This window comes from Lycium barbarum, chromosome 11, assembly GCF_019175385.1.
Source record: "Lycium barbarum isolate Lr01 chromosome 11, ASM1917538v2, whole genome shotgun sequence".
Lineage (NCBI taxonomy): Eukaryota > Viridiplantae > Streptophyta > Magnoliopsida > Solanales > Solanaceae > Lycium > Lycium barbarum.
This window is the reverse complement of record NC_083347.1, coordinates 108,160,890-108,188,074: the sequence shown is the minus strand read 5'-3', so window position 1 is coordinate 108,188,074 and position 27,185 is coordinate 108,160,890. Positions and strand designations below refer to the sequence as shown.

Here is a 27,185-nt window from a genome sequence, read left to right as displayed (position 1 = left end):
ATAGAGTAATGTATTCATATATTAGGTATATCACAATATTATATACTATATGCACAAATAATATTATTATATTATGTACTCTATATAATATACAAACTTAAATATAATAATTTCTACTATTATATTCACAAACATTTTGTTATCATCTTTTCAGCTTAATATACCAATTTGAATATACCATATACTTTCTAAGGTATATTTTCATGTACATGTCTTATACCATATTTCCATATATCATATCTTTTCATGTACTTTTCTTAATATTAATATATTCAAATAATTTCTTTTAGTCACAAACAAAAAATTGAATCATCATCAAGTGAAATTAAAAAAAGAAGAATAAAAAGGAGGAAACGAAAGAAAAAAAAAAAGTCTTTTTAAAACGGTAGATAGAATATGGTATTTGAAGTTGATTTTGTTATATTTATTTGGAAAATTACATTCTAATGATTTTGAAAGAAAGAGAAGTAAAAAATGGATATGCATTAATGGTAGTAACTTCTAAAATTAAGTATTATTGATATTTTAGGAATGTAAAAAGTTATATTTTTGTAATTAAGAAGTTAAAGTTTTGAATAAGTTGTATTTATGTAATTTTTTGAAAGTAGTTGTAATCTTTTTAATTACCATTTGAAAAAGTTGTATTTGTGTAACTTTCTCATAATTTTATTGATATGTAGCAAAATTCAATGACTTTGCTAAATAATTTCTCAAAGTTTAGTGACCTTTTAAGATATTTATTCCAAATCCAGAACCCGAGCCATTCCATTTTAACCCAAACTCCAATCTTATTTCCCGAATTGACAGAATACAATCCCAACTTTACTTCTTCCTTTCTCCTCTTCTCTGGATGATTTGGAACAGACCCAGGAGTAATTTCAAAGCCCCATTATTCAGATAATTCGTATATCAACTTAAGTTTATGACTTTCCAATGCAAGGACTTAAAATATTCCATCTTTTAGGATTTTCGATTTTTCTTCTTTTTTCGGGTGTTAAACAGAAATGTTGTTGTTACATATACTCAAAGGCAAATTAGGACACCGATTAACCATTATTTATCATGGAAGGCAAATCAAAATGATAACTTTATAAGTGTAAATATTCAAAATAAAATCCATCGTTAAAAGTAAAGGGAAAAGAGATTTCTATTTTTCCTGCTGAGGGAGGAAAGCGAAAACTTACAGTTCGATTTCGCCGGAGAAAGGAACAAGTAACATTGGGGTTAGGGATTTGACTTTCGGTTAAAAGGTAACGGGTCAGATTAATTTAATTTGGGATGAGTTTTAATTTGTGGGACTGGTTACTGACGTGAACCTCTAATTGAAGGCCACGTGTATTTTTTAGTATTGTAAAAACTAGCTGTTTGAGTTGTTAACGGTAAGTGGCATGAATGAGTCATTTTGATCACGACAATGACATAAATAAACCCAACTATTAACGAGTGACATAAATGAGCTAATTTGGATAGTTCGATGGCATATATATATATTGAGCCTTTTCCCTTAAATTTATTGTATTTTTAGAATTTGGAGTACAGATCTATTATTTGATCATCTAAAGAACTTTTACACATAAATTTATATTACTCATTGAAAGTATTGAATCCGTATCCAATATCTCAATGCTGCATCCGCCTCGATATTGTCTCTGATTTCTTAAATGCATCTTGCATGTAAATCCTAAGGAGTCATGCCCATCCTCTGATGAAAAAGCCAAAGAACTTCATAACAAGGCAATCTCATATAAAAGTTTTTCAGTCTAGATTCAGGGGCAGATCCAATGCTATGGTACTCGATTACATTCAAATTCAGTATTTTTGACATAAATTATAGTGAAATTTTATATAAAAATTCACAAAATTTAATAATATTAAATTCTAATTCATTATTTTAAAAGTATAACGAGTTCTATGTTATGAACCTAAAAATTCCAATTCATAAGTTAAAATCTTAAATTCGCATATCTGAGCTAGCTTTTAGGTTTGTGCAGTGGCCACGTCGTCTTTCCCTTTGATGGACGGGCCCACTGTCACCATTTTTTAATTATTTTCTTACTGTGTTTCTCCACCTCATCTATACGATCTTTTTCAAGGTACTAAAGTAGTATATTAAATGATAAAGAATTGATTTAAAAAATGGAAAGAGGAGGATTCTTGGACCATTCGTGTATAATGGGCATGCACTTTATTTTCTGAAATACGTAATTGAGGTTCATATTCACCCTACGTGTACTTGTTTTCTCTAAGGATATGTGAAACTTTATTGCTTATCAATGAAGCAGAATCTAAAAGTGGAGTTGGGTTTGGTGTGGCCGGCGGCGGGGGGTGGGGGTGGGGGGGGGGGGTGGGGGTAAGGTACCGAAAATATGTAGTTTGTCCTTGGTAGTTTAGGTTGGATTTACTTCATATATATTAATACTGTAGACAGTAGGGTACGCAGGATTTTTTACGAGCAGTGTCGACATCTAAAGAAATAAATAAAATTATATACCAACATTATATTCATAAAAAAAAATTGAAGAAATGAATCCTAGTTAGGCTGGTCTATATTATCCTGGACAAGAAGTCGGAAGTTCGAACCTCCACTCACAACATTTACTTTTTAGGGTGAGGCACTTTGGAAAAATGCAAAAATTAATATGGAAAATGCACTTGCTAGGCTCGAACTCAGGTGGATTCTTGCATTAGCGAGGAAACTAACCAGCAATCCAGAAGCTACTGCATCCATGGGGTGTCATTTATTGTTATGTAGTTGAAATTCTATTTTTTCAGATTATATACATACATATATTTTTTTTTAAAAAGTCGATGAAGCGGTGTCGGATGACACCCCTTCACACAGGGTGCGTCCGCCACTGACTGTAGAGATTTTTGAGTGAATATGTTATTAAAAAAAAACCTTAGATTATCACCTATGTAAGTATTAAGGGGTCCTTTGGTTCACTTACTAGTTATGTGGAGATCAGAATCCAGAGATTGTTTTTGTAATTATTCATAATGAAAGGATTATTATGTTGTAATAATTAATAATAAATTGATTGTCTTACATGAATTATTTTCTTTAAAAGTATTTTTCATTTACATAGTTTAATAGCATATCACTATATTGTTAATATATATGTTCTCATTGTATATTCTATCCCACATAGCTTAATACAATACCGCCATCTAAATGCTGCACTAACTACACGGCTAAATTTTTTTCTTACGCGATCAATCAAATACGTACTATATTATCTTATGCGGTTATTAATGCTGAGATTAACTATTACAATACCCCAACCAAAGGACTGCTAAGTAGTTAATGCAGCTAACTAATACTGAAATGAATCATTTGTACAGAGGCGGAGCCAGGATTCGAAGCTTGTGGGTTCGGAGTTTTAATTCTTTAAAGTTACTGGGTTCTTAATTAATAATTTGTACATATTTGACAAAATTTTTAATACAAATTTATGATTCAGATAAAACCTCTGGGTTCGGACGAACCCACATCCGAAGGGCTGGCTCCGCCCCTGCATTTGTATACATAAAAATCAGCTCCGAGAATTGAAAGTCACTTTTGGCAGGAAACATTTTACCCTTAAAGTGGATTTTTCGGTACGAATTCGAATTAATTAGATCCCAAACTAAAGCGAGTATTGATCACCGGATAAAAAATAACAAAAAAAATTAATAATTTTAGTATGATTTATCGTCTTAGTGTTTGCTCTGTTAGCTTTTGCATGGCACTTGATCATTGATTCATTTCGATCCCAACATAATTAAAAGAAATTGGACGTTGTACGTAGTCAAAAAGTATAAACTATCCACATATAGCGTAAAAAAATAGTTGATGCCAAGAAATGGGAGCCAACCATCAAATGTCTTCAGCGCACATGATGGTGTTTTATTCTAAACGCAGAGTTCGTGTCATATAATTTCTTAATTGGTTTTTTACTTTCCATTTGTACCTTTTTCCTTTTTCAGGAACAATTTAATTCGGACCACTGAATAAGGTGATAAATCAAGGAATATTCCCAGCTGCAGGGAATGATGGTAATTCTAAAACTGCGTTGAAATCGGAATTTTAATGCTCGTTAGGTTCTTTTTCTTTTAGTTTATACTGGCTTAGAATATTCATATTTCAGCTTTTGGCTGGCTATCATCAGTAGGTACCAGTGCTAATAGACCTTAGATTTGGCGATGAATCATGTTAATTTGTGGGGTGATGGGGTTATTTGTGGGGGTGATGAGGGGTGTCTCTATTACATAGAATCAATTTGGATTCATGTCGGGGCATTCGACTACAGAAGCCATTCATCCCGTAAGAAGATTGATGGAGCAGTATAGGAAAAGGAAGAGGGACTTACATATGATATGCATTGACTTAGAAAAAGCCATATGACAAGGTCCCCCGGGGGGGGGGGGGGGGGGGGTTGTTCTATGGAGATGTTTGGAGGATGGGGGTGTACTTGTAGCTTATATTAAGCGCTTAAGGACATGTATGATGGGGCCAAAACCTGGGTGAGGGTAGTGAGAGGATACTCGGAGCACTTCCCAGTCATCAGTGACGGAGCCACATAGACGAACCCTCTCGGCGAAAAAAAATACTGTTTTTACAAGGTTAAAATTATTTTTTATGTATATATAGTAGATGTTGAACCCCTTTAGGCTTCTTCGTATGTTTACTTTTTTATATTTTGAATCCCCTCGGCGGAAATCCTGGCTCCGCCACTGTAAGGGACAGGGATCCCAGAGTTACTCAGGTCATCAGGTTCAACAGACTATGCCAGCTTCGGTTGGAGGCTCATCTAGAGTCGTTCAGTACTCTATTAGCCAGGCGGGGGGCTCTTAGTCCCGAATTCCAGATCAGGGAGGTTTTTCAACTTCTTCGGTGTCAGTTCAGAGGCCCACTCTTGATCATGCCTGCTTTGAGTGTGGCAAGCAGGGGCACAGCAAGAGGTTTTGTCCTAGATTAAGGTAGAGTAACTAGAGTGGTCAGTTTTAAGCTCCCAGGCCCCCAATTGCTCCGATTAGAGGAGGGGGATCTTTTGGTGGGAACCGTGCTCAGACTGGGCGAGGTGGTCACACGACATGTAGAGGTGGCGCTCAGCCCAACAGGGGCGGCTATCAGTCTAGTAGGGGTGGTGCTCAGACAGTTCAGGGGGACCATGGAGGTTCTTAGGCTAGTGGTGGGCGTGCCCATTGTTATGCCATACCAGGCAAGCTAGAGGCCAAAGGCTCAAATTCAGTGATCACAGGTACTATCTCAGTTTGTCACCGGCAGGCTTCTGCACTATTTGATCTGGGCTCCATATTTTCGTATGTGTCTACTTACTTTTCTAGGGCTTTTTATGCGACTTGTGACTTGCTTAATATTCCTATTCTTGTGTCTACTCTGATCGGAGATTCTGTTGTTATAGGTAATGTGTTTCAATCTTGCACTGTTACAATTATGAGTTATGGTACCTAGGTAGACTTAATAATTTTAGACATGGTAGATTTCGTTGTTATTCTGGGTATGAGTTGGCTATCTCCCTACCATGCGATCCTAGACTGTCACGCTAAAATCGTCACTTTAGCTATGCCTGAGATACCTAGACTTGAGTGGAAAGGAAACCTTAATCCCTCCCCAAAGAAAATTATCTCTTATGTTCATGCTAAGAAACTCGTTGAGAGAGGGTGTTTGGCTTCTTTGGTACATATTCGTGATACTGATGCTGAATTCAACCACTTGAGTCAGTTCCTGTAGTTTGTGAGTTCGCAGAGGTGTTTCTTGCGGACTTACCCGGTATGCCACTAAATCGTGATATTGATTTATGCATTGACTTAGAGCCAGGGACTCACCCTATTTCTATCCCTCCATATCGTATGGTTCCAGCAGAGTTGAGGGAATTGAAAGAACAACTTCAGGACCTTCTCAGTAAGGGTTTTATTCATCCGAGTGTCTCTTTGTGGGGGCGCTTCTGTGCTTTTTGTGAAAAATAAGGATGGGAATATGCGGATATGCATTGATTACCGCCAGTTAAATAAAGTCACTATACGAAATAAATATCATATTCCTCACATTGATGTGTTTCACCAGCTTTAGGGAGCATGTGTGTTCTCTAAAATTGATTTGAGATCGGGCTACCATCAGTTAAAGATTCGGGCTGAGGATATCCCTAAGAGAGCTTTCCGAACTAGATACAGGCATTAAGAATTTCTTGTCATGTCTTTCGGGCTCACTAATGCCCCTGCTGCTTTTATGGATTTTATGAATCGAATTTTTAAGCCATTCGTAGATTCTTTTGTTATTGTATTTATTAATGATATATTGATTTATTCAAAGAGCAGGGAAGATCATGAAAAATAACTGAGAGTTGTCCTTGGATTATTGAGGGATAGGGAGTTATATGCTAAATTCCCTAAGTGTGAATTTTGGCTTGATTCAGTGTCCTTCTTGGGGCATGTGGTTTCGAAAGAGGGGATTATGGTTGATCCCACAAAGATTGAGGCCGTCAGAGATTAGGCTAGGCCCACATCAGCGACAAAATCCCCAGCTTCGTGGGTTTAGCTAGTTACTACCGTCAGTTTGTGAAGGGGTTTGCTTCCATTGTATCACACTTGACCTGTTTGACGTAGAAAGAGGTACCTTTTTAGTGGTCCTATGAGTGTGAAGAGAGCTTTCAAAAGCTCAACACTTTGTTAAACACAACGCCGATTCTTGCCTTGTTCGTGGAGAGTAAAGATTTTGTGGTTTATTGTGAAGCTTCTCGTTCGGGGTTGGGTGCTGTGTTGATGCAGGATAAGAGAGTGATTGCCTATGTTTCTAGGCAATTGAAGATTCATGAAAAAGAATTATCCTACTCATGACTTAGAATTGACAGCAGTGGTATTTGCATTGAAGATTTGGATGCACTATCTTTATGGTGTCCATTGTGAAATATTCACTGATCATCATAGCCTGCAACACATGTTTACTTAGCGGGATTTAAACTCTAGGCAACGGAGATGGATGGAATTGTTGAAGGATTATGATATTACTATTTTATATCATCCTGGCAAGGCAAACGTAGTGGCGGATGCCTTGAGCAGGAAGTCAGCTAGTATGAGCAGCTTGGGTCGTTTGATCACTTCAGAGCGTCCGTTGGCCATGGAGGTTTAGACTCTGGCTAACAGTTTGGTGCGACTTGATTTATCCGATTCTAGCAGAGTGTTGTCTTTTATTAAGGCGAGGTCATCTCTTCTAGATCAGATTAAGGCAAAACAATATGATGATTCGGGTTTATGCAAAATTCGGGACAAGGTAATGAGTGGTGAGGCCAAGGAGGCCATGATTGATGAAGAGGGAGTGTTGAGAATTAAGGGGCACGTGTGCGTTCCTTGAGTGGGTAACTTGATTCAGACGATTTTAGAGGAGTCCCACAGTTCTAGATATTTTATTCATCCTGGTGCTACGAAGATGTACCGTGATCTGAGACAACATTACTGGTGGGCTAGGATGAAGCGTGATATAGCTGATTATGTTTCCAAGTGTTTAAATTGTCATCAGGTTAAGTACGAACACCAAAGACCCAGTGGTACTCTTTAGAGGATACCTATTCTTGAATAGAAGTCGGAGAGGATAGCCATGGATTTTGTGGTGGGTCTTCCAAAGACCTTGGGTAAGTTTGATTCGATCTAGGTCGTTGTCGACCGGTTGACTAAGTCTGCACATTTTATTCCTATCCAGCTTACGTATAATGCCAAGAAGTTAGCCAAGATCTACATTCGGGAGATTGTTAGACTGCATGGAGTTTCTATTTCCATCATATCCGATAGGGTCAAGACGTTTACATCGCGGGTTTAGAAGTATTTTGCATTTGGAATTGGGTACTAAGTTGGACCTAAGTAGAGTTTTCCACCCCCAGATAGATGGTCAGTCCGAGCGGACGATTCAGGTCCTTGAAGACATGCTTTGTGCGTATGTGATTGATTTCGGTGGCCATTGAGACTGGTTTTTACCATCAGCGGAGTTCTCTTATAATAATAGTTATCATTCGAGTATTGATATGGCTCTGTTTTAGGCACTTTATGGGAGGAAGTATAGATCACCTATTGGGTGGTTTGATGCGTTTGAGGTAAGACTTTGGGGCACTGATATGTTGAGAGAGTCTCTAGATAAGGTCAAAGTGATTCAAGAAAAGCTCTTAGCAACTCATAGTAGGCAGAATGAGTATGCGGATCGAATGGTCCGGGATCTTGAGTTTATGTTGGGGGGAACAAGTATTGTTGAAGGTCCTACCCATGAAGGGTGTGATAAGATTTGGGAAGAAAGGTAAGCTTAGTCCTAGATATATTGGCCCGTTTAAGAATCTCGATCGTGTAGGGGAGGTCGTATGAGTTAGCTTTACCCCTAAGTTTGTCCGGTGTTCATCCGGTGTTTTATGTCTATGCTGAAAAAGTATCATTGTGATGGGTCCTATATCATTCGTTCGAATTCAGTGTTTTTAGATGAGAATTTGTCCAATGAGGAAGAGCCTGTTGCTATATTAGATAGAGAGGTGCGTCAGTTGAGGTTAAAATAAATCGCGACAGTTAAGGTCCAGTGGAAGAATTATCCCGTTGAGGAAGCCACTTGGGAGACCGAATTCGATATGCGTAATAAGTATCCCTATATTTTCGCTGAGTCAGGTACCTTTTCCATTGTTTCCTTCCCTCTTGTTCGTTCGGGGACAAACAGTTGTTCAATTGGTATCTGATGTAACGACCCGCTTGGTCGTTATGCTTGTTTTGACCTTTCTACCCTTGCTAGTACTTTTCCGAGGTTAGAAATGAGCGGACCTAAATAATTTGGTCGTGTCGTATGTTGTGGTTTGTGACTTATAAGTGACTCTATGATGTGTTTTTAACTTGGTTTGTTGGTAGCTTAGGTTCATAGGGCCTTAGAATGATTTTGAGAGACTAAGTATAAAAAGTGGTGAAATTTAAAGCTCACTGGTCAAAAAGCCTCGTTGCAGCAAATAATCTTTGCTGCAGCTAGATCTTTGCAGCGAAAAAAGGGTTTGCTGCAAAGAAGGACGGGATTTTCCCAGGGTTCGATGCAGCGAAGAGCCCGTTGTAGCAAAACCATGGTCGCTGCAACGAAGGTCAATTAAGTTTAATGACGAGTTTAAGTAGTTATTTCGTACCCACACTTCCCATAAGCCCAAACACAGTTCCCAAGAGCATAGAGGCGACTTTTTAAGGCAAGGGCACCATTCTCCATCAAAGGTAAGCCTTAATCACTAACTTTCTTCGCCTAATGTTCTTATTCGCTTCTTGTTTCAATTAAAGAACCTTTAATGGGAATTGAAGGGTAGAACACAAATACCAAGAAAGCCCTAGAATATTAATGCGTATTGTTTATTATTTTTTAATGTTGTTTAATCATCTAAGAGTAGAAATTATCACTTCATAGCATGAGAATTTGGTATTCAATAATGGAAATTGTTTGTTGAGACCTAGGGTTCCAATAAAAATGGGAACTTTGGTTAAAACCAGATTGATAGGTCTGAATTGATTATAGAACCCATAAATTGAGTTATTACTCCATTACTTACTTAAGCATTATGATTTCTAGACTTTGATGCATGCAAAGAACTGAACGTAAAGTATATCTGCACAAACCGTTGCAGGTCCATTGACTCAGCCGGATCCTAGAGATGTGTGTTTTTGTTCATGTAGGATCTCAAGAATTGTGTGGGCCTTAAAATAGAGTCATTGGTTTTTAATTTATTTTTCCCGACGTTCATGTTTATTTTTTTCTTAAAAATCAAATAAGTTTGATTTGCATACACTTATTATAGAATGTTTGTGTCCACTCTTACTGTGAATGTTTATTGTACATTCTTATTATGAAATGCTTCTAGTGCATTCTTTGATTCTATTGAAAAGTATGTCGGGTATACAGAGATCAACCTTCTCACACAGGTGACCGCCTCCATCACTGTAGGTGTTGATGGGAGATGAGACGAGATCTTAAGAAAATTATCATAAAGATAATTTGAGAGCACGTGGCTTAAAGATCTTTAGTGTCACACAAGTAATGACAAAGGTTATTACAATATTTTGATGATGAAGATAAGTTTAACCTAATCTACTTTGAGAGGCCAGATGTGAGTTCACGTTTATTGAGTAGATCAAGGAACTCAGTTCAGATGCATATGGTGTCTGAATATCATATGTACAACATTATCTTATGAGATAGAGACATACGTTCCATAGGAAAGGAGAAAATGTTGTAGCACATGTTTCATACCATGTGTGCAGATGTCGACCAAAAAGGGTTAACATGAGTTTTATCTCGACTTATTATTGTGTGAGACCTTATTGAGTACCCTCACGACTCCGATCAGTTACTCGAAGTTGGTTCGATGTTCGCTATCTTAGCATGTTACCAAATGACCATGAGAGATTCGGTTTGACAGATCATGACTAGAAAAGTGAGTTAGATACAAGTTGAGAGACCCGTGAGAAGGGGAAGATCATTAATGAAATCTCATTTAGTTTGTATTTGCGGGTACCAGTTATGACTTATGGCCAGCAGGGGCGGAGCTGGCATATTAATGGGGGGTTCGGCCGAACCCAGTAACTTTGGTTTAAATTCTGTATTTTTCTTGAAAAATTCATTGAATATGTATAAATTATTAAGTTAGAACCCAGTAACTTAAATGAATTACAATCCGGAACCCATAAGCTTCGAATTCTGGCACCGCCTCTGCAGTTATGGGTCATAATTGTGAACACAAAAAACTATGATGCATGAGATCAAAGTGTGATGTTGAGCATATTTGTTATGATCTACTTGATTTTTATGACGACAACGAGAGACTATATATTCCTAACAGGTGTATAGCAAAGTTGAATGATGCAAGAGAGATTTCCTTACCTCGAAGGAGCTTGAGCACTCCCTTATGTGTGAGTGGGAGATGTTGGAAAGTATTATTGAGTCGGGTCCACCCATAAGGGGTGCTAGATGACCCATGAGCCCATTAAATATTCCTCCACATTAAACCCTAGATCTAGCCTATATAAACACTATTATGAGCGTTTAAGAAAAGTTAATCTATCATATGGAAACGGCTAGGGTTTACACATAATATCTATCTCTGCATTAGAAGGGATATCTAGGTTGTGAAACATGGGGATTCATCCGCTTTGTGAGGATTCCCGACGACCGGTAACACGAGTCGTGGTTTCTCAAGATCCGCTTCCGCAATGGAGAAACCCGTAAATCTCCTAACTAGTATTTACGCATCAAATACTCAATGCCATATGGGAATTTCTAGAAAAAAGATATTGTAACTAACTAAACAACAAAATTTCCAAATTCTTCACAACCCGCAACATTATTATGATAAGACCGAAATCTAAATTACTAAAATAATCTAAATTACTAAAATACTAGTCCAAGAATGAAGTATATGGAGGTCACAGTTTCCCAACCTGAAACCGCCCCGTCTCTAGAGACCTAGCCAAAATTTAAAATTTACCGATTTTAAACTATCATAGGCCATAGCTCATCTTAATTTTTACGTTTGAAATTAAATATTTATACATATATATGAGTTTTCTAATATAAACATGATCTAAATAAAAGTTATTGGGTTCATTTGAACCTGCACCTAGTACTATACCTCTCCACTTCTCGTCTCGCCTTAACATTTTTAAGAAAAGTGTTTTAACCCCGTCTAGAGCAGGAGCTAGAGGGGCGAAAACGGGTTCATTTGACCCTCTTTGCCAAAAAATCACGTTGTATATACAAGGTCAACTTTTTTCGATATTATACATATATATTAGTTGACATGTGAACCCCCTTCAAAGTGGCTGATCCAAGATTTAAACTCTACAGAGTCAACATTTATGGTTTTTAGTATTGTATCGATTGTATTTTTAAAATTATTGATTTAGACCTACCATTTATTATATTTTAATAATTTTTTACACAAATTTATGCTCTACGTGTAAAATATTGGGTCTAGATGAACGCGTAGCTAGGTAGGAACAAGGGTGTTCACCCGAACCATCTTTTGCGGAAAATTACACCGTATATACAAGGTTAAAATATATTTTTTATGTATATATAATATATGTTGAATACACCCCTTTGCTTCTTCGTGTGTTTACTTTTTCATATTTTAAATACCCTCAGTGAATCCTGGCTCCCCCGCTAGCCCCGCTCCACCCCACCCAATAGGCTTCAATCTGCCCTGGCCACCCTATTGCCATCCCTAAATTCAGAAGTACTAGAATATACTCTGTACCTGCCAGGATGGATGTATTGGAATTGTATAATTTCAACTTATGGAAGCATTTTTACCATACCATGCATGGCAGAGAAAGGCATCAAGCCATCGTGCCTCTGCCGCCTGTGAAGTAAACATGCCAAAATGGAGAAGACCAAAATACAGCTGCATGCCTTTTTGGTTCTTATTGAGTCAACTAATTAAAGGGTTTACGAATTTTGAATGTCCGCTCCAATTGATCTACACTTTTTCAGAGAGTGGAAATTCTTCTTTTTAACGCTTTCCGCTCTTTTATTCTGTTCATTTCATTTTTCTAGCTAGCTGGGCTGAACTAATTCGAGATCGAGACATACACTACTAAAAACAGAAGTTTTTCCCATCAACATTCAGTGGGAAATTTGTGCTATAAAATATAATTTTTCACTTCATTTTCATCGAACCAGTTCATGAGAAAATGCATGGTGGAAATCGGGTTCTTATTTAAACACTGATAAACTTCATAATTTTTTCGTGTGAAAAAACTACTAATTAGATTTTTTTTCCCACCGACATTCAATAAGAATAGTCACTGAACATTTTTTAGTCGTAAAATAGTAATTTTTTAGTAGTGGTAATTCCATTTACTCAAGAAGTTGTAAGGATATACTATTCATAACTAGGGAAAAAAGAAGCAAATTGGAGAGTATGTACGTTCGTCTTGTACTTTGCTAGTGTTCTTCACCCCCACAACCCCCCTACCCTAAAACAAGGAAAAAAAGAAAAACACACCAGGCAAAATCGAGAAATAATGTAGTTTGTATAATTAAATGAACTTTCAGCTACTCATGCATGAATATATATGTTACTCTCCAAGTCACAATTGATTACAAACACTTAGTCCGTTCCATTTTATGTCTTAATTTGACTCGACATAAATTTTAAGAATATCAATAAATCTTTTGAATCTCGTGGTTTAAACTAAATGTGTATCACAATATCAAAAGTACTTTTAAAATCTTATGATCTCAAACATTACATATTATTCATATAAGAGATTTTCGCTGAGGGTAATTAAAAAGTAAACTAAGAGCCCGTTTGGATTGGCTTATAAGTTGGCTTATAAGCTGTTTTCAGCTTTTTTGAGTGTTTGGCTGGCCAGCTTAAAGTCATTTTATGCTTAAAATAAGCTCAAAAAAATAATTGGACCCATTTGACTTAGTTTATCTAAAGCAGCTTATAAGCTGAAAACAGCTTATAAGCCAAAAAAAATAAGTTGGACTACCCCAACTTATTTTTTTCAGCTTATAAGCTGCAAACAGCTTTAAGCTGTAAGCCAATCCAAACGGGCTCTAAGATACATATATATTCAAACGGACGGAGTACATTCTTTTTCTTAAAAGTGGTCCACGGAGAACAAAAAGATTAATATTCGTTTTATATTTTCTCTTAAAAGTGGTCCTAGAACAAAACATAAGAAGATTGATATTCTTTAGCAATTTTTCTTATTAGTGGAGCTGGAAGTGTATTTAGTCATAATCTGACGTAAAATGAAGGGGGAAAAAAAGACTCAATTTCTCCGTCGATCTTTCGCGCACAAAGATATGGTCAACCTACAAAAGATGCCAATAATTGTCATCATTGTCTAATAATTGATAAATAAACAATCTAGGGGCAAAGCCACACTTATTGAACAAAAGAAAATAAAAAAAAAATGAAAGCAAACACAAAAGCACTTTACAGTAATTCCCAATCAACTTATCCATATATAAATAAACAAATGCTTAGGAAATATGCAAAACATCATAATGGTATAGGGGGCATAATTGCACTTTATTGGACACTTAATTTCTTTAATCAAACTTTAAAAAGAATATGACACTATTTTCTCATACACAAAGTGTACGTTCTTTCCTGTATTTAATATTCTCGTACATAAAAGTTTAACTTTTATATACTAACAATGTAAATAAAATTTAATTTATACTATTAGATTATAAAAAATAACTATATATAATTAATAAGTGAGATTAATAACTCAAAAGATAGAATTTAAATTATATATAGTAATGGCGTAAAGATTTTTTTACACCACTTATACTCTCAGTGTAATAATTACTATCATGTTATCATGTCATATTTATTTGTCACAGCAGATAACTTATTTTATTACCAAGATTATGAATCTCGTATTTTAAGGAGGCTTATCTGCAAATATTTTTTGAACGGCCTGATATTATCACTTACGGTGCATATAGCTCAATATCCAAATTATATAACAGTACCATTTCACTAGATTATCAATTAATGCGTATCATAAAAAATTCTATGTGATTAATTACGTTATAAGTGATTTGATTGTGTAAATAATTTTTACACCACCATATATAAAACTTAAACTTTGAAAAAATAAGATAATACTAACATACTACGTAATGGTAATAACATGTCAGTGTAAAATTCTTTATATAGAACATAAGCTTCAAAAGTATAAAACACTTTGAACATGCTACATAGTGTTAAATTAAATCGATAATATAAGAATTCTTTAGATGTATGTATACAAACTAAATCCTACTATAAATACCAAGCAGGCCGCGCTCTAGCAATCAATCATATCATTGTGTCATATTCTCACTCACTCACCCACCTTCTTTCTTTCAAACTCCCCTCTTGCTCATATTTATTTCTTTGTCTTCTTCCTTTCATTAAACTAGGAGAATCTATCATGGGTGTTTTGGAGTACATAGCAAATTTTTGTACAATCACAACCAGCACAAACAATAAGAAGAAATCAATGCAGGTACTATTTCGCTTTAATACACTCTTAATTTGTCCTCCAAATTAAAGCTGCTAATTTCCTAGTCGAATACATGATGTTCAACAAGACTTCAATTTCTCAGGCTCTCTTTTTTCTCTATGTTTTTTTTTTTTACCAGTTTATATAATAAGTTTGTCGTATTGAGAATTTATGATTTTTTTCATGGCATGCAGACCGTTGAAATAAAAGTGAAAATGGATTGTGATGGATGTGAAAGAAGGGTAAAGAATTCCGTGAAGCACATGAAAGGTTCGTCCAATTACTTCTCTTCTCCTCCTTCAAATAAAGAAACTATCTTCTTGAAGTTGTCAAAAGTTTTATTAGGGGAAATATCAGTAAATTTTATTATAACATTTGAACTATGATCTTTCGATTGGACATTTGAATACATGACGCATGAAATGTTCCTATTAAATACTTTCAGCTAAAATTCTGAAAATGTTTTTGCGCGTGTTTTCAAGCACTCATTACGTAGTTTAGTTAATCACTTAAAATATGTCACCTCCTGTAATTGTATGCATTAGCCTCAATAAGCCGTTAAACCTTAGACTTGTTCTAATTTGGGCTGAAGTGTATAATTAAAAGAATGTGACATATTTGATGTAGTTAACTCATCTATGTAATTAGACATTTGACAAACACGCAAAAACTTTTTTAAAATTTGAGTTGGAAGTGTCTAATGAGAATATTTTATCATGTCTTCTAGTGCTCGGTTAGAGCATACCGTGCTTCGAATGTCTAAATAAAATTTATTGACAAGTTTGAAGAGTCGTCGATGTGTTTCTCCTTTTTATTAATTCAAAATGCAGTTGGACCAATGAAACAAGTTTGTGCGAAACGTATTTGTGGAATAAATGGTCAACCAAGAAAAAAAAAAGAAGATAAATTTAAAAGCTACTCCCTTTGGTCTCAAATGATTTGCATGGTTCTTAAAAATATTTGTCTCAAATTATTTGTGTCTTAGAAGTTCAAGGCATAATTAATTATTTTTCTCCATTCTATCCTTAGTAGAATTTTGTCATTAATGAAGATGACACATAAATAGAATAAATATTTAATAGAGAGAGATTATAATTTAAATATAAATAAAGGTAAAGTTAGTCGAATACCCCTCCTAATTAATACTCCCCCTCTCAAACTATTTGCTGCTTTTTTGTTTTACACACCCCTTAAGAGATCCTTCCTTCCGGTTCAAAATGAGTATCCACTTAGCCATTTGCACACCCCGTAAGAAAATATTAACTCCAAGACATAAATAGGCAATTTGACTAAACTACCCCTAATTATATAGGTATTGAGATTTGGTCACTTAACACTTAATAAGGGCAAATCTGAAAAAATAATGTAAATTCTTTCTTGATTTGACAAGTGGACACTCTTTTTAAACCAAAAAAATAAATGCTAAGTGAATAGTCTTTTTTAACCGGAGGGAGTATTGATTGGGAGGGATATTTGACTAGTTTTACCCTTATTTATATGTAAGTTATAATCTCTCTCCATTAAATGTTTACTCTATTTATGTGTCATCTCCATTAATGATAAAATTCTAATAAGAGGGTGTTTGAATTGACTTTTTAAAAGCAGCTTATAAGCTAAAAATTAAAAATCATAAGTTGGAATACCCAACTTTTGACTTTTGGCTTATTTTTGTACCTTTTTAACCTAAAAATAAGTGCTTAAAAACATTTTTTGTTATACTCAAACGCCTCAAAAAGTATAAAAAGGCTTAAAAGCCAATAAGCAATTAAACTAAGTCAATCAAACACCCTTTAAGGGTAAAATGGGAAAAAAATAATTAATTGTGTCTTGAACTCCTAAAATAACAAATAATTTGAGATAACTTTTTTTTAGTAATCACGACAAATAATTTGAGACGGAAGGAGTGTTTCTTAAGGATCGTGCAAAATAAAAAAGCAACGAATAATTTTAGACGGAGGGAGTGTTTCATAAGGATTGTGCAAAATAAAAAAGCGACTAATTATTTGAGGCAGAGGGAGTAACTAACTAAACTTGTACTTATGGAAATGTTACTTTTTCATGTGAAATAGTCAACTGTATATATCATCTTTAATGAACTGTTACTTATTCTGTGTTTTGGCATCTGCCTTTTTTTTACACCAAGCACATGTAGAGGCAGCTACTCCACCTTTTAGGGAGAGAAAAACCACACTTTTCACCATTTTATTCAAAAATAACTTGAAAATGTGCACTAACATGGTGAGTTCCTATTAACACATTGTAAATTTGTAATGTAAATTCTTTTGTGATAATAGATGCCAACTTAGTACAAATATGTATGTATATAGAGGCGGATTCAACACTTAAATTTTATGTGTTTTGGATTTGATGTTTATGGGTTTTGAGGTTTATTACATGTACTTATTCAATGGATTTCTCAACAACTATATGGGATTTGGACAAAAGTTATTGGATCCACTCGTACTTGTTATGCTAGCTCTCCCCGTGTATGTAACAGTGTCAATCAGAATAATAAACATGTTGCAGAAGGTTACTTGTACCATAGACTAGTAGCTAACTTCACTGTTTATGAGTTCTTACCTTTAATTACGTTAATTTAAGTTACATACAATGATAGTATAATGAACTTTTTTGCACCATTATTACAATATAATATATTACTTACCATTTATACTAAGTTACCAATCAATGCTACTAAATAGAATTGTTGTAATTACCTTTGAAATGACCTGATTATGTAAATATTTTTTTATAGTGCGGAGAACTTAAACTCTAATTACATTTAGTTTCGTTGGAATCATTTCAGGTGTAAAATCAGTGGAAGTGATCAGAAAGCAGAGTAAAGTGATAGTAAATGGTTTTGTTGATCCAAACAGAGTGTTGAACAAAATAAAGAGTACTGGAAAAAGAGCAGAATTTTGGCCATATGTACCTTATAATGTGGTATATTATCCACATGCCCCTCAAGCCTATGACAAAAGGGCACCTGCTGGTATGGTTAAAAATGTGCCACAAGCATTTCTTGCCCCAAATGCTACTGAAGAAAAATTTGCTCAGCTCTTCAGTGATGACAATCCAAGTGCTTGTTCCATTATGTGAGAAAAGTAAGATCGGCAGAGTCATGATTTGAAGTTTATGGGTTCTGAAGTGTCACTGAACCCGTAACTGCCTTAGTTACTGGATTTATACATTAATACAATAAATTTTCTAATGCAAATATAGAGTCTAAGCAAAAGATACTGAAATCATATGAACCTGTAAGCAGTACTCTACCTCCGCCCCCATATTGTTACACACATTGAGAGAGTCAATGTTAGCTGCCAACTTCGTGGGGTGAATCCCCAGAAGGGTGGCTGCTTTGAGCAAGAATAATAATAACAACAACAACAATTGTCACTTAGTATTTTCATTTAATGAGGTTTCCCCTTCTTTTTTCTTTTTTGGGCTTTTTGGCCCTATAAGTATAGCAAGAAGATTTTATAAATGTAGCTATCTTAAGATCAAACTGAGTTAAAGAGAGCACGTAATTGACCAGGGGAAGAGTAAATTAATGAAATGAGCACAATGATTTCTTGTTCCTTTCGAAATGCAGGTTTTTAAGTCTCCTTTGAGTTGCTATTACAGCTTAAAATACATTGTTAGTGTAAATTCTTTTACATAGCCAGTGTGTAGAAATTAAATCCTTTTAAGTGATACAATAACAAAAATGAATCCTTATGTTTTTATGTAGTTCAAAGTGGTTTCTTAAATATACTACTGATCAGTTTTAGAGCTTGTTTGGATGGACTTATTGTAAATGCTTTAAGCTAAAATAGCTTTTAAGTATTTTTATAGTATTTGAGTAAGATAAAAAAAATGCTTTAAACACTTGTTTTTAAGCCAAAAGTAACAAAAATAAGCCAAAAAACATAAGTTAGGATTCCTAAGTTATGACTTAAACTCATAAATCATAAGTCCATCCAAACAGACTCTTAATCTTCTACTTTTGACAAAAATGAACACTTTTAAGTCTCCTAACAAACTCTAGCCGTTTGATTTAACATAAAATGTGAAAAAAAATGTTATTTAACTAGAACTATCACAAAAGTTCCATCAAATCCCAGAAATTGCAACATTAGAAACTATACCATACATCAAAAATTGGTAATTTTTTTTTTATCAAAGGCTGTCCACCACAATTCAAAAATACAAAAAAAGAAATAGCAGACACGCACTACAAAACTGCACCTCCAAAGTGCATTCATGTTAAATTTTCACAGTTCAGTTTAATTCTAACAATCAGAGTTTGTTAAATATCCAATTAGACCAAAAATTCTCACTTATAATAAATTTAAAGGATAAAAGCTATTCAAGAATATATTTAACAAACCACTTTGAACCAATCCCAAACATAAGAAACTGTTCTTGTCATTTCCTCCCTTCTAAGCTTTATGTTTAAGCAATTCCGATTAAAAAGCAGTTTCCAGTGAAGACACTTTATGAGGTAAACATACAGATACATTTCTGAATAAAAAAGTGACCTAGATTTAATGGCAAAGCCAGAATTTTGAATTTTAAAAAAGATAGTTTATTGGGTTCTAAATATATTATTTATAAATATCAATGATATTTGTAATATAAATATAATACTTTGACCAAAACTACTTAATTATGTTGAATCGATGACTTTCTCTCTAGCTCCGCGCTGGCCCTAGTTAGTTAGAAAGAATAAAGGGCTGGCTTGCTTTAGACATGGGCATTGGAATGATAGGTCCATCTGGAATTGTAAGTGCAAATAATGTTGTATGTACACTATTATGTGCCTAATATTCCCATGTGATAATAATGTGGACATAGTATAAACCATATATTATATGGGTCAAAGGCAGCGAGTGGCTTTAGCACTGGACCGAGCTAAATTTTTATTTTGATTCCACTCGACTTGGAAAGAAACAGGCTCGGATTACTCTGTTTAACTTCGGTCAAAGCTCAATTAGGCTTGGCTATGTAGGTTAGAGTTACGCTTTAATTGGCTTGATTGGTTCAATCGAGTCGTGCAAACATTATTTCAAGAAAAAATGCATCCTTCATGTGTTTGCAACAAATTTTTTGATATGCTAAAAATAAATTGCAATCACAAATAAATATGAAAAAACGGATATTTTATTAATGAATATTGCGGGTACAAATCTGTTTATTCCCTTGATTATTTCTCCTAGAAAATGTAGGATGACCTCCTTGGAATGCATTTGATGCCTTGATCTCTTTGTGAATATCCTAGGAATTTATGGGATTTTCGAGATGTCTCTTGAAGGGAATGTGTCCCTTTATATAGGCATGATATGGGATTTAGGGTAGAGTAGCCTCCAAGAAACCCTAACAGATATTGTTAGGGGTTTTGTCCTGATTTTCTTACCAAATTTGAATTTTATTTTTCCCTTGAAGGAAAGTCAAAGTATTACCATAATTGCTTTTACTTTTTCTGAAAGGAAAATATAATTCTCTTCCATATTTGGCTGATTCTTATCTTAGAGGAAAAGTTTTGGTACATCTATAAATTGAAGACATTCTTCCCACAACTAGAACACAGTAGCATCAATGTAGTCTCTAAAAGAGTCTTGTTTAGGGGAAGATGTTTCTCTCAATAGTTTTTAATGCTTTCTTTAAATTAGGGTTTTTAATATGTAGGTCAGTTGACCAAATCATATTACAATATTATACTTTTTAGTATATTTTATTTGTTGTCCGATTTATTGCGATCAAAGTTTGCAAATTATTAGCTTCCGCATAACGACCTGTTATTTCGATCCCAACAGATATTGGGCTCGTCTTGTAGAGGCCCACAAAATTTGGATGTCTACACCTTGCATCAAGTATTAAAGGTTCATTTAGTTGGCTGCATAGGTAAAAGCAATCCAGTAAGAAGTTCGGCACAAGAAATACAATGTCTTATTGGTTTCACAAGAAAAATGATAACTAATGCAATACTTGGTTGGCGGATTTAGTTCGCCATTGCTAATTGATACTCGCATATTAGAATTTATATATTATATTTTTTGTTATAAATGTAACACAACTATTTATATATTAGCATTGGACGAGTAAGAGTATTTAAAGACAATAATATTCTTAGACTATGCAGCCCCCGCATCACAATTCCTAGATTGTTCGTCACCACTTAATAACTCACATTATTGTTCACCAAATAAACAATTTCTACATTATACATTCTACACAATTAGTTCGTAAAATTATGTTTGTGAAAGTAAGCACAAGATTTAAACTTGAAAAAGAAAGTTGAAGTCATTATTTGAAAGTGTAACTTAAGTGAATTTCAAATCTTCAACTTTCACAAACAAAATTTGATTGAACTTTCCAAATACAACTATATTTTTTCCAATTTGATCAAGTAATTTTGTCCAAGTTGAACATAATATTTGTCCAAACGGACCCAATGAATTAGTGGTTCACAATTCACATCTTGCTAGCTTGATTGTGGTCCTAAAAAAGGTGTAAAATGATTCTTTTCTTTGTTCCAAAGCAGAGGCCATGTGTAGAAGAATGTCAAATCACCCAAAAAAGAAATGGAGAAAATAGAATAAAAAAGAAAAAGGCTAAAGGGAGAATGAGGAAGAAGATAGATTCAAATTGAAGACATGAAGACATAACTTTGCAGGACTTTGCCATTGTGGTGATAGAATCCTATTCTTGAAACAAAATAGGTCGAATTTATAGCTTTTAAGTGCTTTAAGATTACAAAAGGAGATTATATTACCAAGCTTAGTTGTCAGTTTACAGCTAATGATGCTCTTATTATCAACAATCTTAGATTACCTTTATACTCTTTATTACCAACTTATCAAACCAAAGTTAGTAGCTACTGCATTTTTGTTCTATATCACTTCTTTTAAATTTTTGCGTACTTTTTAAGAAAAATATATATTTAATATTCTTAATTATAGAATATTTTTCTGAATTATCAATTATTATTTCTTAAACTTCTCACTTAATTAATATTCAATTAATTGGGCCAGTAAGGGTAATTTGAAAGACAGTAATTAATGCACATACCTATTGTTTATCTACATTTTTTTTTTTGCGGATTGCCCTTCAAAGGCACGGGTCTTTAATTTTTGCCGTTCGCCTAATACCCCAAGGTTCTGGGTTCGAATCCCAGCTCAGTAAAAAAAAGAAGGAATTTTGCAAGACAGATGTTTGGATTCGCTAGGCAAAGTTTTGCATGCAAACCTCTACCTCAGGCAAACTCTGCCTTGAGGTAGAGTTTGCATTCAAAACTCTGCCTGAGGCCTAACTTTGCTACTAAATTCTGTCTTGCGATTTTATTTTATTTTTGACTGAGCTGAGGTTCGAACCCCAAACCTTGTGGTATTAGGCGAAGGGAAAAAATTAAAGACTAGTGCCTTTGAAGGGTAATCGTGCAAATGACCATTTATTAGGCTAAAAATACCCTTGGACTATTTGGCATCCCTAGTGGAATGTAATAAAGAAAGGGGTGGGTCATGAGTCATGGGTCGTGGGTCATGGGTCAGGTAGAAGGAAAAGATATGGTGGGTGGGATTTTAATTTCAACCAATAAGGAGGCGCCACGTAATAAATAATAATAAAAAATAATAAAAAGGAGAGGCTTGTTAAGTTTAAGGGTATAAGTGAGCCAAAATAGATGGATGAAGGGTATTATTAGCCCAATAGATGAATGAAGAATATATTTAAATCTTTTGGGATAGTCCAAGAACATTTTTGTACCTTTTCCGTATTTTGTGTGCTCCTGTTAAACCTACAACATTTTTTTTCAAATATCCTTCTCATGCATATATCATTGGCATGATTGACAACACATGTTGGTAGCACAAGATATGAGCCTAAGACTTTTCTAACCCAAAAATAAAATTTTGGAACCAAACTAACCCATTAAAAAATAAGAACCTAACTAGCCTTTACGCACAGATTATGTGCGCAAAAGGACAAAAGTGTAGCGTGAAGTGCCTCCCCCCCCCCCCCCCCCCCCCAAAAAAAAAAAAAACCCAACCTTTATTCTTTGGAAATCAAACTCAAAATTAAGCTTTTTTCCATACTTTGACCGAAAATTAGTGACGTTTCAAAACACCGGAATATAAATATTTTATATAGAACTTAATATTTTTTTCGTGTACAATAATATCGACTCATTGCATCAAGTATGTATATACATTTAGATCGTCGTTTTAGAGGTTGTAAAGTGCTCCGAAGTAAGTTTGAAAACTTGTTATACATATACATTTAGATCGTCGTTATAGGGTTCTAATTAATATAGGACGTCGCACGAGTTATTATTAATCGACAATAAATACTAAAATAACTAATTATCATTAAAAAAAAAATAATACCCAAAAATATATATAATATTAACATAAAATGTACATTTTATTTACAAATATACAATCTCCTAAGGCCTAAGGATCCTCCTAACCCCACCACCCTCACTATCATCAGGATCTTCTCTCCTCCTCTTAATGACAGGATGATTTATGACATGATCATTATTTCTTCCCTTCTTCAGGCCCTGAGTGAAAATATGCTTCCCGTGGGAGACGGTGGTGGGCTCCACCTAAGTAGCCTCAGTGATGCCTCAGGAGATGACTCAATCGGAGGAGACTGGACCACAGGAGCAGAAGAATGAACCTAAAATAACATATAAACAATTTAGTTTAGATTTATCATAAACTAAACATGAAATAACATATAAACAATTATTTAATAAATTATTTCTTTGTAAAAAAAAACAAAACTGTGTGTCGACGGCCTCCTGATATGGCTGGTCAGAGGGCTCCTTAGCTGGCTCCTCAACGGTCTCCTGAGCGCTACCCGGAGCTGTAGCTAGAGGTGGAGACCGGTCAATCTGAACAGGCGGAGACGGGTCCACAGGCGCAGAAGAATGAACCTATAATACATTTAAATAATTTAGTTTAGATTAATAAAATAATTAATTAATACATTATTTATTGTAAAAAAAAAAAAACATGTGTATCGACGGGCTCCTGAGATGGCATGTGAGAGGGCTCCTGAGCGGCCCGCGGAGCCGGAGATGCAGATAGTGTCATAGGCCTGGCTGTAGGATGAAGAAAGTAGTCATCGAAAATAATATCCAAGTCTATGTCCTCATCTCCGCCTCCCATATGTAGATCACTAACTGGCACCTGTGAAAATGATGACCAAGGATCATAATATGGGACTATCTCTGGCGTATATCCAGGTCTCTGTGATGTCGACGGCCTGGAAGAAGAAGTCGACGGGATATCTGTAGCTGACGGAGCCTGACGGGCTATATCGTCAGGCTCATCTACTAGACCTCTGCCAGCCCGACCACCTCTGCTAGCCAGATCACCTCTGCTTGCCCGACCACCTCTATTAGCCCGACCACCTCTATCAGCCCTACCACCCTCAGGAACACCCTCTGGTACATCCTCATTTACACAATGCCACTCCTGTGCCCGTGTCATACCAGTGTCGGTAAGATGAACTATCCGTGCTGCATATGCCGCTATCCCGGGGTCGGTGGACTCCGTAAGGGGAATGCTCTCATAGTGTATCATCAGAGTCATCCGTAGCTGTATATATTTGCAAATTTTAAGAATTGAATAAATTCGTAAAGTAATACATAATAAGACGACAATTGAATAAACTTACCAGCGCCTCATACGCTCCTGAGAGTGATGCATATCCTCGGCAATCAGGACGCGGCGTCGAGGGGTTGGCAATCAAGGAGCGAGTGATATGCATGTACCACGTCATGTACTCATGGACCGGAGTGTCATGTCCGACCGCCGCTAGAGTCGTCATCCTCGCGTTCCATGCATCGACTTCCTAGTGCATACGTTCCCGCCATGCCGCACTGTAGATTGAATGCTCGTCCCTGGTGTAGTGGGTGTGCTTCCAACGTGTAGCCGCAGGTATGTTCTGTACATGCCCAAACTGTCGTAATACACGGTCGGGTGCGTGATGCTCAACGATGTTCATATGGATCAATGGACACCGTGCAGTCCACATGTACTCACCAGCCCTACAAAACGCCGGCAGCTGACCCAAAATCTGATCATACGGCGTCCATAGGAAAGCCTATAAAAGGAATTCAACTAGTTAACAATAAAAGACTAACAAAAATAACAAACTAATGTTAAATCAAAAAAACTTACCTCGGGTGCCGTCATACGGTCTAACTGATCCCTAAACGGGAGAATGACATGGTGCTTCTCCACACCTCTGGTACGGCCTCGCGACCATCTCCGCGCGTATGGCATATCCTCAGCAACATAGTCATCGGGAGGGTGAGCAGCTATGGGCTGAAAAGGTCTCAACCTAGTCCACACCAATATCTGTCATAGTCATCAAAAAAATTATTTATCAGTCGTCGTTTCGAAAAAATATATTTAGTGTTTTATCTACACACACTTAAATATATTACCTGAAGAAAAGGGCTAAATGCAGCGATCTCAAGCCTCTCGCCCATAGAGGCTCGATCAAATCCTCTGTACATGTAAGCCAGGACAGCAGCGCCCCAACTATAACATCCCAGCTGGTCTAGGTCTTCAATAAAGAGCAGATACCTAATGCTCATATCCGCAACCGACGTATTCGGGAGCATGATGCCCCCGAATATGATGAGAAGATATAAGCGAGCACATCAGTCAACATCAGCCTGAGGCGTCGCCTTGTCAATCGGACCCTGCAGATCTACGAGGCGCAAGTGAGCATGGAGGGAGGACCGCAACAACCGACTCCGTCCATGCATATCCCTCTGCAGAGGCTTGAAACTAGTGAGCCTAGTCAACTCCTGGCGATACGACAGCATCTCCGGAGGCTCCACTCTATACAATGCCTGTCCATCAATCTGTAGACCATAAATCACCTCGACATCCTGCAGGGTGATGGTAGCCTCGCCAGTGCGGAGATGAAATGTATGGGTCTCCGGTCACTAGCGCTCAATCATGGCCGTCACTAGAGCCCTATCGTGCACAAGCTGACCAACCTCGATGCACCGGTAGATACCGCCCCGATGTAGTATATCTATGACACGGGGATGTGGGGGAATAACCTCTAGAATATCCCATGCTGACTCCCCCGAACGGGTACAGACCACTCTACTAGAGGATACCGGTGCATCCCATACATACTGTGGGACCTATGCTCATGCTGTAGATAAAGTACCTCTCTGTTGTCGAAGGGTCCCGGCTCCATGGTGGTGTCCTATCTATTTTAGGCATTTTAAATTAATCATTAATACATGAAGTAAGGATTAAAGTGATATATTTTTTACGCATTTTAAATTAATCATTATTTTTTTAATTAATATCTAATACGTAGTATTAGTTATGTAATCTTTTACAGAGAAATTATACAAAGGATTGAATCCTAAACTAAGGATTTTCAATTTCTAATTGGCAAATAAATAAATTAACAATTAAAGATATAAATATTAATAATTAACAAATCAAAAAATTAACAATTAGCATATAATTAATAAATAAACAATTAACTAACTAATCAAATAAAAAATAATAATTAGCATGTAATTATTAAATAAACAATTAACTAACTAATCAAATTATTAACAAATAAACAATTGGCTTAACAAAAACTAAATAAATAATTAGCTAGTCTAACAATTGAAATAATTAATCTAACAATTACCAAATCCTAAATACACAATTAACAAATTAAAAACAAATAAAAAAATAAAAAAATTAGTTAGCATATAATTAATAAATAAACAATTAATTAACTAATCAAATAATTAACACATAAACAATTGGCTTAACAAAAACTAAATAAATAATTAGCTAGTCTAACAATTGAAATACTAATCTAACAACTACCAAATACTAAATAAACAATTAACAAATTAACAACAAATAAACAAATAAAAAAATTAAAAAAAATGAAAAAACGGGTTGAAAACAGCCCTTTAGCGCACAAAAAAAGTGCGTAAAAGTTTTTTTTTTTGTCCATATTTGCACAATAGTAATGCTTAGGTTAATAATGTAATAGAAAAATCGTAATAAAATACCTAGATTGAAGCTTTGATTTTGAGTTTTTGAATTGAATTATACGCCGCTTTATTGCGAAGAAACTTATTCCTAGACTTCAATATACCAAAAATATTGACTTTTGGGTTGGAAATCAACAAGAAAACGATGTTTTTGATCACG

General features: G+C 35.4%; 2 protein-coding genes across 2 annotated transcripts; one reads left to right on the top strand and one right to left on the bottom strand.

Annotated features, from left to right (window-relative positions):
• Positions 1-14,798: 14,798 nt before the first annotated feature.
• LOC132618338 (heavy metal-associated isoprenylated plant protein 21-like) lies at positions 14,799-18,417 on the top strand. Its single transcript, XM_060333403.1, has 3 exons — positions 14,799-15,006; positions 15,198-15,273; positions 17,810-18,417. Exons 1-3 carry the CDS (start codon positions 14,932-14,934, stop codon positions 18,100-18,102), a joined length of 444 nt encoding a protein of 147 aa, XP_060189386.1. The 5' UTR covers positions 14,799-14,931; the 3' UTR covers positions 18,103-18,417.
• A 5,226-nt stretch (positions 18,418-23,643) lies between these two features.
• Positions 23,644-25,088, bottom strand: LOC132620381 (uncharacterized). Its single transcript, XM_060335044.1, has 2 exons — positions 24,667-25,088; positions 23,644-24,587 (listed from the first exon to the last, which is right to left on the bottom strand). The coding sequence occupies exons 1-2, from the start codon at positions 24,817-24,819 to the stop codon at positions 23,979-23,981; spliced, it is 762 nt and encodes a 253-aa protein (XP_060191027.1). The 5' UTR covers positions 24,820-25,088; the 3' UTR covers positions 23,644-23,978.
• Positions 25,089-27,185: the final 2,097 nt, after the last annotated feature.

Excerpts from the sequence above, each read along its gene's own strand:
- LOC132618338 (XM_060333403.1), top strand. The coding sequence starts at position 14,932 with ATGGGTGTTTTGGAGTACATAGCAAATTTTTGTACAATCACAACCAGC. Across the intron at positions 15,007-15,197 it reads ATAAGAAGAAATCAATGCAG|ACCGTTGAAATAAAAGTGAA; the intron begins GTACTATTTCGC and ends CATGGCATGCAG. Across the intron at positions 15,274-17,809 it reads TTCCGTGAAGCACATGAAAG|GTGTAAAATCAGTGGAAGTG; the intron begins GTTCGTCCAATT and ends GAATCATTTCAG.
- LOC132620381 (XM_060335044.1), bottom strand. The coding sequence starts at position 24,819 with ATGACGACTCTAGCGGCGGTCGGACATGACACTCCGGTCCATGAGTAC. Across the intron at positions 24,588-24,666 it reads CAGGAGCGTATGAGGCGCTG|CTACGGATGACTCTGATGAT; the intron begins GTAAGTTTATTC and ends AAATATATACAG.